Source organism: Hakea prostrata, chromosome 6, assembly GCF_041222555.1.
Source record: "Hakea prostrata isolate BN-2017 chromosome 6, UWA_Hpros_2, whole genome shotgun sequence".
NCBI lineage: Eukaryota > Viridiplantae > Streptophyta > Magnoliopsida > Proteales > Proteaceae > Hakea > Hakea prostrata.
In genome coordinates this window covers 31,307,927-31,319,639 of record NC_142605.1, presented here as the reverse complement: position 1 = coordinate 31,319,639, position 11,713 = coordinate 31,307,927, and the positions used below count along the sequence as shown (strand labels likewise).

General features: G+C 37.1%; 1 protein-coding gene and 1 non-coding gene across 2 annotated transcripts; one reads left to right on the top strand and one right to left on the bottom strand.

The window, feature by feature from the left end:
* Positions 1-83: 83 nt before the first annotated feature.
* Positions 84-155, bottom strand: TRNAD-GUC (transfer RNA aspartic acid (anticodon GUC)). Its single transcript has one exon. It is a non-coding gene; the product is annotated as a tRNA-Asp (tRNA).
* Positions 156-8,946: 8,791 nt separating this feature from the next.
* LOC149013352 (protein CRABS CLAW-like) lies at positions 8,947-10,448 on the top strand. The gene is made up of 7 exons (XM_089157720.1): positions 8,947-9,015; positions 9,164-9,307; positions 9,603-9,711; positions 9,821-9,869; positions 10,052-10,127; positions 10,238-10,288; positions 10,419-10,448. The coding sequence occupies exons 1-7, from the start codon at positions 8,947-8,949 to the stop codon at positions 10,446-10,448; spliced, it is 528 nt and encodes a 175-aa protein (XP_089013846.1).
* The last annotated feature ends 1,265 nt before the right edge of the window (positions 10,449-11,713 follow it).

Genomic DNA, 11,713 nt, shown 5'->3' with positions numbered 1-11,713 from the left:
GTTCCCGCCCCGCCAAAATGAAATGAATGAGACACGTGGCTAAATAACGAATGTTTCACGTTGAGTGACGGAACAAAAAGATTCGCCGTTGCCGGGGATCGAACCCGGGTCACCCGCGTGACAGGCGGGAATACTTACCACTATACTACAACGACTTCGATGGAAAAAGACTCCTTATAATTAATAATTGAAGTGTTATTATTATAAATGTGCCATTGAAATATTGACAACGAAGATCTATGAGAAGACTGCACTTCCAAAATAAATACTTATTTTTTTGCTGATGATATTATTTTGAATTAAAAGATTTTTAAGGTAAGTAGAATGAATGCAAATAATCTAATGTGTATTTATGATGTGTTTCCTTTTATTCCATTGATAGGATTATGTTTTATAGTACATTGAATAAAGTGAGTCTCAATAAAAGAGCTATCTCTCCCATTTCACAAAGGTTATAGGAGGCCATCTCCTTTTTCCCTTTGCTGTTCTTTCTCTTTTATTATTTTCAACATCTAGTCACAGACCATATCATAGATCCATGCTCAATAAACATTGTAAGAAACAGGAAAGGGGGAATGAACATAAAAGTCACCCAAACACAAAAGATTTAGAATCTTCTCCACCGAACTTGCCCTTTCAAGATAGCTACACTTATATGAGTGTCAAACTCACATTACGCCCATGATAGAAATGAACCTTATAAGTATCATTTAGATATTTACAGGGCAAAATGATATATCAAAAAGGAATAAGAGAAAAAACATACCATGGAGCTACTCAAACTCATCTTGTCCGAAGTTTCCCTTGCGCAATCCCAATGGAGATTGTTCTTAGTCCGTCATGTTTCTTTTTACTAGGGCATTTCCATGGTTTTGTTTGATCAGTTTTTTATAAGAAATACAAACAATAGGGAATAAAAAGTCTCCTATTGAATAATGTTTATGGATCAGGAAAGTTTTTCGTTTAAAAGCGGAGGGCAGGAAGCAAAAATGATTACAGCTCAGTCGGGGGGGGGGGGGGCCGGCCCTGCCCCCCTGGTCGTCCTTCCCCCCCCCCCCCCCCCCCCCCCCCCCCCCCGCACCCCCCCTTTTTTTTTCCCCCTGGTTGTCCCCCCCCCCCCCCCCCCCCCTCCCCCTCTCCCCCCCCCCCCCCCCCCCTCCCCCCCTCCCCCCGTTGGTTTTTTTTTTTTTTTTTTTTTTTTTCCCCCCCCCCCCCCCCCCCCCCCCCCCCTTTTTTTTTTTTTTTTTTTTTTTTTCCTTTTTTTTTTTTTTTTTTTTTCTTTTTTTTTCTTTTTTTTTTTTGTCCTAGATCAGGAATGTTTCAGTTTTAAAAGTGGTAGATAGAATCTTTTGTTTCATTGTTCCCACCTCTCTAAAGTCAAATGGAACATGACACATTGACTAAACATTTAGGTCACTAGAATAGACCGGTTCCCATTGTAAGTAACGGACCGAAAAATAAACATAGTTGCCGAGGATCAAACTTGGGTCACCCACGTGACAGGCGGGTATACTTTTTTTTTTTTTTTCCCCAAAAACTACCAATCTTATATTAACATATCCCTGGTAATGAACTTGGAAACAAAAAAAATCATTATTTACATACATAAAACGATGTGGAACAAACCACCAAAACCTAGAAATAGCAAATTGATTTGCTCCACAAGCAATAGTATCTGCAGGATAGTTTAAAGACCTGTTGATAAACATGAATTAAACAACTTATAAATTTGCAACAAGTTGTTGAATTTCTCCAATAATACTCATATTCACCCAGTCGATGGATTGATTGCATTTAAAATATAAATAATAAATTGACAGTCTAAAAATAGAGTAACCCTATCAACAAAAGAGTTTAAAGCCAAATTAAGTCCATCTCTAATAGCTCCAGCTTCTACAATAGTGGCTGATGAGCTATGGCATATCTTAGCTTGGGTGGCTATAAAACATATTGTCGAATCCCATAATATAGCTCCACGACCTCCCTTTTTAGTATTGTTATTCCAAGCCCCATATGTATAAAATTAATGTATATGAAAAAATGATAAAGCATGAGGCTGATTGTTGTTTTAAGAATAAAAGTTTATCGGTGAAGAATAAACATTATTGTGTAGACATTCATTAATTTCATTAATATGATAAAATAACCAATTCATAATATGTAGAATTGAAATGTCTCTACCATAAATAATAAATTTGTTTATAGTATTCCAGAATATACCAAGATAAAGTGGTCCAAATAACGTTTATGATATGCATCTCCTTACAAGCATGAAATTTAGTATGGATAAAATTGATCCAATCAATTATAAATGACCTATGAAAGTCAGTGGTATCAATTATAAGGGGGGGATAGATGCCAATATTATTTCGCATATAAGGACATGAAAATAAAGCATGGCATATAGTTTCATTTGAATAAGCACATACAGGCGGGTATACTCACCACTATGCTACAACGACTTAGTAATGGCTGAAGTTGGGTTTTATTTTTTATTTTTCTCTCTAGGTTTCCCAATTATGTGGCCAATATTACATGTTGTCTATTATAGTGAACTTGAAATATTACAAAAAACCCAATGTTAGTTTACCTTGACGATTAAGTTTTCAAGATTTGAAATGGGTTAAGACCTAAATACCCTTAGCCCATTGAATTTACATTATTACCCCTCATTCACCCTTGGGTGGGATCATCTACCCAAAACTTGGCTCCCTGCCATAAAACACCCCTCTCCAGTCTCCAACAACTATCTCTGTAATCATCCTTTAGGATCTTAGATCAGTCAGGTATGTTCATCAGTAGAGACGAGCCAATAGCTCTGACAAACTAATTGTGGTCTCAAGGAGTCCCCATTGTCAGTGATTGGATATTGTTATTGTGGATGAGGAAGAGATATGGAAATGTCATAAGCATCCATCGAAGTGAAGAACCACAAGAATCTGGGTTGTTTGTCTTAGAGATCATCTTCTTCAACTCTATCCCAACTATGCTAACGTGCACCCTTGCGCTTGTTGTACTTCTTCTTCTTCCTGATCTTCTTCATCATCTCTCTCCTTTCTACCTTTGACACTCCAAAATCTAGAGCTAGGATTGGAGCTATTGGACGCGATTGAAATCTCATCGATAGTGAACCTGCTTTCCGATGTTCCATATCCAACACCATTGCCTTCAGCCTACGAATACCTACAAATAAAGACGTTGTAGCACGTACCATCAAGTATAAATTGACTTCATTCGTAGTAAATCATCATCATTATGGTCTATGATTAAGTATTTAAGCATTAAGAAAGCAAAAGAAGAAAAAGAAAATCCAAAGATGGAGAATGTAAAGATGAACAGATCCAAATCAATAGGAATTTCTTTTTTCTTTGATCTTCTTGCATGATCTACTAGCGGCACCAGCAATAGCAAAATGAAGGTGAGAATTTGGAGCTTTCAATCGGTGAACCAATGGTTTTTTTTTTTGTAAATTCTAGCAAATCAAGTGAGGTTTTTGTAAAATAAAAAAAAATTTATTTTCTTTCTATTTTTGGGGGTTGAATATTTCCAAATTCAAAATTAACACAAAACTAATGTTGAATTTTATGTAATATTTTAAGTTTATTATATTGGCAACATGCAATATTGGCAAATTTAAGTCGGCAACCCATAATTTGGGCCCAACTTAAGCGTGCAACACATGAAAAAACTCTTTTTTTTCTTAATTTTTTTTAACAATTTGGGATTCATACAAAAATACCAAAGGTACAACACCAAAAATAGAAAGTCGTAATTGTAATGTTATCTAACTACATATTTTGTGAATTGTAAGGTTATTTTTTATTCCTAGAGAGGGAATTGTGTTTGCCACTCTTTAGCAAGGAAGCCTGTGTCCATTACTACTAAGACATCTTGGCAGTACTCCACCCCTTGGATCATTTAGCTACATGCTCATGATCTTTTGTGTTTCATTGGTATTTCTCAATGAAATTTGGTTTAAAAAAAAAATAATAATAAAAAAAAATTGTGATGTTATCTCTTCCTCACCATGTGGCAAATCTTGTCTACTCTAAGGAAACATAACTATACTCATGAAAAGACAGATCTATACACGGTCATAAACCCGAGCCCACCCAAAGATATGGGCCTGAGCTGGGTTTTAATTCTGTGGGCCTTGGTTAGGGGTGGGAAATCCAAGCATGAGATTGGGCCGGTCTGCGTTGGGTTTGAACCCCCAAATTAACCAAGCCCCGCCCGGTTCATCTACATAAAAGTATTCTCTGATGATGCACTGCCTGCAATTTTTTTTTTTTTTGGGTAAACCTGCCTGCAACTTAAATGTGATCCTTTTAGAAGTTTCGAAACTCATGAAAATGGTGGAGAATAGAAGAGTGAGATTATATAATAAATGTTTACCCCCAAAATGAATGTATAATATATATATATTAATAAAAAAAATTCATATAATATATGTTAGGCAACCGTACAACAACTGTTGCAAGTCATTTACCTTACAACTGTATGGTCTTTGGAATGGAGTGTTAGCCCTTGCAAATTAGACATAAGAGTAGAAAGAGCTAGGGGAAGGTAGGAGTTGATAAGACATACATGGAAAGGGAAAGAGTAAAAGACCAGATCAAAGGCTAGACCAAACTGTGTGAAGGTGGTCCACATTATAACATAGCTATATGACAAAAGGCACACAATGGGTTGCAAACTCGCAATACAAAAATATTTATGTACTAGAGTACTACCCGATCATACCATTATAAAGTGATACAGTATTAATAATGGTATCATCAAATTAGTAATAGTGATGGGGCCAGAGGTTATGGGGAGGAGGGAAGGTGTAATGGGGGGTGTAGGTTCAAACCCATGACCTCCTTGGACTTACTATCTCTATTTCGAAGGTTGCAACCACTGAGTTAGAAGCACATCCACATATATTATTAGTAATCACCGATTAAATAGATTGTCATGAAAGGCATAAATCTCATCCTTGAAATAATATTTATCGTTATACAAATAAATATATGTATCACCCAATTTTTGAGTTCGTTTTAGGACGTGCGAAGGGATCAGCCAAATATGAATTTGGTTACCCATAGAAATGTACATTTGACCTCTACCCATATTTGATATCTCTCTTATTCGTTTTACTTTTTCTTTTATTGTTGGTACAAGGCATTTTTTATATATAGGGGATGGGGATATTACATATACTATCAGCAATAGTTGAACTCACAACTTTTTCACTAAGAGGTGTTGGTCTTATTAATCATGCAACTCTTCAATGATTTATTTATTTTTTTTTTCTTGATGCAGCTAGACTTGAACTAAGGATTTCATCCTGATGAGTAAAAAATAACAATCAACCGGGTTGCACCACGGTCGGTTCAATCATTCCGGTCGAGACCAGTTCAATAATTAAATCTAGAGGTATTGTAAGCACCAAGGAACCCAATGGTTATAGAAGGAGAATGATCTTGTTAAACCCGGGACAAGTGATCGTGTTCTATATGGAACGGTAACTAACCCGGATTGAGGGAGGAAAACCCTATGATTATACAACTACATATGAGACAAGTGAATAAGTCTAACGGTCGAGAATAGGAGGTAAACCCTATATAAACTAAAGCACAACACAAAGAAAAGGTAATTGAATTGTTTCCCTCCATTGAATCTTTCAATTAAGCTTTGCTACTCGTCAGAGTTCCTTAGTGGTGCTCCTACTGACTTAACCATTGAAGGTGACTTTTCGAGTACTGAGTCGGCCCATGTCTGATGTTCATTTTGCAAGAATCCTAAAGCCTCTGACGGTAGGAAATTTTGAACGCATCACATCCATTAAGTGAATCAGGGGACAACAAAAAATTTGCTGCCACCATTGTAATACTTCCTAGATCTTCTCTTTAATATATCTTGAGGGGATCAATCTTCTAATCTACATCGTCTATTGGTACAAAGGAATGGGATTATAGTTTAAATTTAATTTTAAAAATCTAAATCATCTAATAGTGTGGGATTACTTGATTAACACTTGGCAATGCCATGCTTGCTTCGTCAAAAAATGACCGACACATCAGTAACTTTAGAAGATTTGAATCGTCCTCAAGGTATTCTTATTTCATTCGTATCAACCATGATGAATCACAACACGGAAAGACAACCTTTCAGTAGATTATTATTAGACAAAGGGGAAGGAGGGTATGCTAGCTAGTATATTTGTGACCATTTTCATGTCATTATCAATTTCTTTTGGGAAAAAAATCGAATAATGGTTGGTCATGCAAGTGCATCATGAAATGATTGACCCAGCACCTCCTTCAAAAATGAAAATCTTCTCCAAGTCTATGCTTCTATGCGTCTTCTCATTAGTCTTTTATGTTGGTACCAAGGGTGGTCATGCATACGTATTTTGTAATAAACCCATGGAGAGAAAATGGATGGAAGATACCGAAGAGATGGAGAAGGAGAGAAAGGTGAAGAAAAATAGATAAAGAGCCAAATCGGCAGTGTTTTGCTCTGTATAGAAAAGAAAGAGAAATGATATGGATGAAGGAGGAAGAGGGCTACTAGTCTAATTAGATCTTATGATTCCATACAAATCTGTCAATAATCTGTGGAAGTGGCAGACTGGAGAGTGTGTTGTTCTCCCTCTTCCAGATGGAGATGGAAAAGAAAGGAGGGCTTGGTGAGTGGGAATCCAGTGGAGACAAGCTGACAAAGGCTTTGGGTTATTGGGAAAGCCGATTTATATGAAGATAGAAAGTTGAAGAACACAAGAGAAAAGACACTCAAATTGCCATTTTGGGCACTTGAAGAATCGTCACATCAGCCATCAACACCCTTCAGAGGCAACTAACCCTAAATTTACTACGATGTTGACATGTGATCTTAGCTCCTGTCCTTTTCACTTTCCCCCATCCCTCATCTCAACCTTCCCGTACTCTCAAAATTTGGACTCTCCTGTAGTGCTGCTTTCTGAGCTTCTTCCCGCTAGCCCACCCCCTACTCTTTGTCCTCTTCTCATCCATTATCTTCTCCAATCTCTGTTTCTCAACCCACTTCACTTATCTTTTTTGGTAGAACCCAATTCCCTGATCACTTCTATATACTTAAGGGTTGAAATACCTATTTGCTTATGCAAATAAACATGCAAATTTACAATATAAGAGAAAGAGAGAGAAGGGAAAGCTGGTGTTGATGCTTTTAAAGGTGGTGAGAAATGTTTCTACTAAAACAGCAACATAGAAAAGAGAAAAGTGGATGGCATTTAACACTAGGTTAATATGAGGAGGAAAAGGAGGAAGGTATATGTCAAAGCTTGAGAGCTGCATCTACTGGTTGTCACTGGAAAACTGATTAGATGGATGTGATCTTTCAATTATTTGAGGAATGATGATGACCAATCTCACATCAACATGTAATAGAGACTGTCATGGTTGGTTTATATTAGGCAAATTCTAGTTGGAAGTTGCCCACTATAGACTAGAGAGAGGGGGAGGGAGAGAGCAGCTAGGGCTAAGTTTTGAGACCTCAATAATAAATTCTAAACAGCTGTTGACCAAACAAAATAAAAAATTCTAAAGAGCTATCCAAATCATGAATTATTAATGTAAAAATGCATTTGGATGTACCTGTTTGTTTGCTTTCTCAGCAGATATCTATGATGATATACCTTCTTAAGTGTCACCAGGTACATCTCAATTAAGAAAAAAGAGAGCATTACTTCAATGGGTAGTAACTCATGAAAACTAAGCTCTTAACCTTCCAAAGAGAATGAAAAAACAATACAGACAAAATGAATTTGAGGAGTGTTAACTCTTGTGATATATCAATGTCAGTCAATTTGGGAGTTGCTTCCAAATATGGTTACCTTAATGATATAGTCTGGATTAATATGGTCTTAGCTAGGTTACCTCATCTTGTAATTGAGTTGTTTCCTGGATCAAGATCTCCTGAAATAGGGTTAAGATATCCTCCCCCTCCAAACTGATTTTGAAAATCCCCCTAGCCTCCCAAAAAAAAAAAAATCTCTGCACAGGGAATCTCCACTAGGCATGTTTCCCTTGATATTTCTCATTGGAGGGTCTCTCAATGAGTGCCTTATAAGATTCAGCCATGTGTAACATTCCAATCCAATGGCACTCTTTGAATATATGCTAGTTTTTAGATTAGAATAGTACACATGGGTGAGTTGTGTAACTCATTTTCACCAAGAAGAGGAGCCAATTACACACCAAGAGATCTTAAAAGGTTCAGTGGCAATTAGGAAAAAAAAATGCTGCAACACCATACCTTTTCACACTCAGTAGATTCATTTGTGGTGGTCAGCTGCTCTTGCTGAACTTATTACCATTTTATTCTCTTCTGGATTACCAATTACACTCCTTAGACCACTACCATGTAGTATCTAGGGACAATCAATCTGTGCTGAGCTGCTTAAATATGGCTTCTTGTTCATGGCTACTCAATATTAGACATATGCTGAACTGTACATCTCAATGAAACCCTAGAGCCATAATTTTGTTAGAACTCTGGTTCAGTACAATATAAAGAAACCCTAATCATAGGTTTTGAAGAAGACTCACTAGAACTTCTTGGATTAACAGTATAGGTCAAGATTTACAGATAACAAGAAACTTCCTAATGTAAATTCAAAGTTTGAACTCTCCCCGGCCAGCCATTTCATTTTCATGGTTCTCCTCCACGAGTCTCTCTGTGTGCGTGTGTGGGTTTGCAAAAGCGTTTGTGTACCGTGGGTCCGCATATGTGTGGCCGTACACCGCATCTGTGCAATACAGCGGGAATTATGATGAGTGTAGAAGCGCCAGATTTTATTCCAGAGGCTACTTAAGCAGAGAGACCTATCAGAACCCTAGCTACCTCCTTTCCTACAGGAGAAACTTATAACGTCGTTCTTCTCTCTCTGAGTACTTTCCGAGGACGAAGAACAACACAGCCATGGATTTCTCTTCTTCCTCTGAGCATCTTTGCTACGTCCGCTGCAACTTTTGCAACACTGTTCTAGCTGTAATCTACGTAGATGCACATTTATTTATTTCCTTACATATATTATTTTAATTTCTCTCCTCATCTATCTTCATATCTAGCCTGTATCTAGCAATAATGAATGGAATTTGCCAAGCTTCTTTTAACTCTTTCTTCTTAATTGATGTAGGTTGGGATTCCATGCAAAAGATTAATGGATACCGTTACCGTGAAATGTGGTCACTGCAGTAATTTATCTTTTCTTAGCACTAGACCTCCTCCACTGCAAGGTCAATTCCTAGATCGCCATTACCCAGTACCTCTACCTTGTCAGGTTCATTCTCCACAAGCTAATCTATCTTTTCTTCTATAAATTTATCTTTCTTGGTGTTTTTTTCTTCTTCCAGTTTGTCTTAGTAGATCAGGTAAGATCAAGGTTAGAACATGAAAGTAGTGTATAAACAGCTTATAAATAGTTATACCAATCATTGCCCATAAATTTGTTTTGGGTTATTCTGATTTTTCGTTTCTGAAATCATTTTATATCGGATACTAGATTCATAATTTATTCTAAAGAAATTAAATAAAGGTCTCACTCTGATCAAGGTGTTCATGCCATGAATATATAGATGCAAGGCTTTTCTGCTGATTACAGAAAGGGGCAATCAAGCCAATCTCTCACCTCCTCTTCCACATCAAGCGAGCAACTTTCACCTAAGGCACCCTTTGTGGTCAAACGTAGAAACTTCTCAGCACTTGTTCTTGAAGAATTGCAGATTTATTCTGATCTCTTTCTTTTTGATTTGTTCCCTTTGATCTGTAACTTTTTTTCTCTGGGCTCTTGCAGCTCCTGAGAAGAAACACCGACTTCCATCTGCTTATAACCGATTCATGAAGTAAGAAGAAAAATAAACTTCTACTTTCCATCTTCTTTAATTATTGAATATTTTCTGTTTTCTCATCTTACACCTTGAAGTTAACCTGTATGATCCGTTGTTGCAAATAATTTTGAGATAACCTGGCTACTTTCTTAGAAATTTGAACTCACAATGAATCTGGCTGTGGTTTTCCTTGGAAGGGAGGAGATACAACGCATTAAATCGGCAAAACCGGAGATACCACACAGGGAAGCTTTCAGCACTGCAGCCAAAAATGTAAGTTGTATCTATAAATATTTTCATCCTAGTCATTGTGCTCCAAAATCTGAGGTAGTCTCCCATCCTCAGAAGTACCCATTTTAATCTTTCTGGTTTGATTTATGTAGTGGGCTAGATACGTTCCTTCTAGTGGATCTGTGCCTGAAAATAACAAGAATGTAAGTGCCATAAAGAACTCAAAATTTCAAATTAAATTTACCCAGGAAGATTGAAAGCAGAAAATCTCTTTTAGGGCAGTGGAAGAACTTGATGTTTAGTTTATTGATCGTAAGGTCTGTAATGGTGCAGGAACGAAGAACTGCAGCTCAGGAAAGTTAGTGGTGCAATATGAATTGGAGATCATTAATTCAAGTTAGGTTCTTTCAACTTTTATTAATGGCATTATGTAATGCCAAGACGTAAGAATTAATGCTGTATTCCTTTGAATCTCCTTTCATGATATGTCTTGAGGGTTGAAATAAGCTAGCACTTGCCAAGACATTTTGCTGTAATCCATATTAGAGGACACCATAGATGATGATTTTAAGAACTAAGAAAGGCATGATATCTATCCTTCTACATGTAAGCTTGAAATTTGATTCCAGGGATGAACCCAGTTCTAGCCTGAGTTTAGACTGGGAAATCTGATCCATGATTGATTTAATATTATCATTTCACTTAAAAAAAGAGCACAAAATTTAATTTAAGTCAGTATATGCATGCTTAGTAACTTAAAGCAATCTTGTGTATTAAATTATGACTACATGGCCTCTTATCTTTTATATATATCTGTGTGTGTGCATCTGGTCAATGGAAAGCGTTAGATATGGTCTCATCTCCTCTGGAAATCCCAGCAATACCTTAGCCTCCTGAACCAAAATCCTAGCTCAGAGTGAGAAAAATAGTTCAGATGAGCTAGATGTTGGTTCAGACTTGCTTGCATCCTTATTATTATTAAGATCAAGCTAAAGCCTTCCAACAATAAGTTTAAAGACCCTCAGTTCTTACTTGTTTCAGACTCACGTAACTAGATTGGTAAAACATGTAAATACTCCTCCAAATGGGTCAATCCATCAAATTGAATTGTGCTATGCCATGGGGGCTTCATCCCAAACTCCAGATCGATGTGTAGGCACAAATCCTTCTACAACCATCAATCACATCGAATATTTGAATGGGATATTATAATTTGGGTCCCATCAAAAAATATTTTGAAAAATTGCACAGAAAAAGAGACATGATGTCTCAAATTTGATGAATAAGAATGGTATTTTGGAAATCATCACACACGAATTGGATAAATAAAAATTTGGAACTCGGAAGAAGTCTTCAAGAAAACGCTATGGAAAACCCTACAGCCACCGCTCCATTTTGATATGTCTCCGCCCCCTTGTCGCCTCCTTCCTTTTCCTCCTTTCTTCTCTCTTCTCAACACACCTCTTTCTTCTTCCTCCACCTCCCTATTTTTCTTTTTTCCTATTTCTTTGTGGATATAAGATCTGGAAGAGCATCCCACAGATCTGGAGGTTATGCTACCGTGAACTTCTGCTGGTCACCTCTCTACTACTTTTGGTTCCTGCAGATGGTCACGATGTACCTTCTCC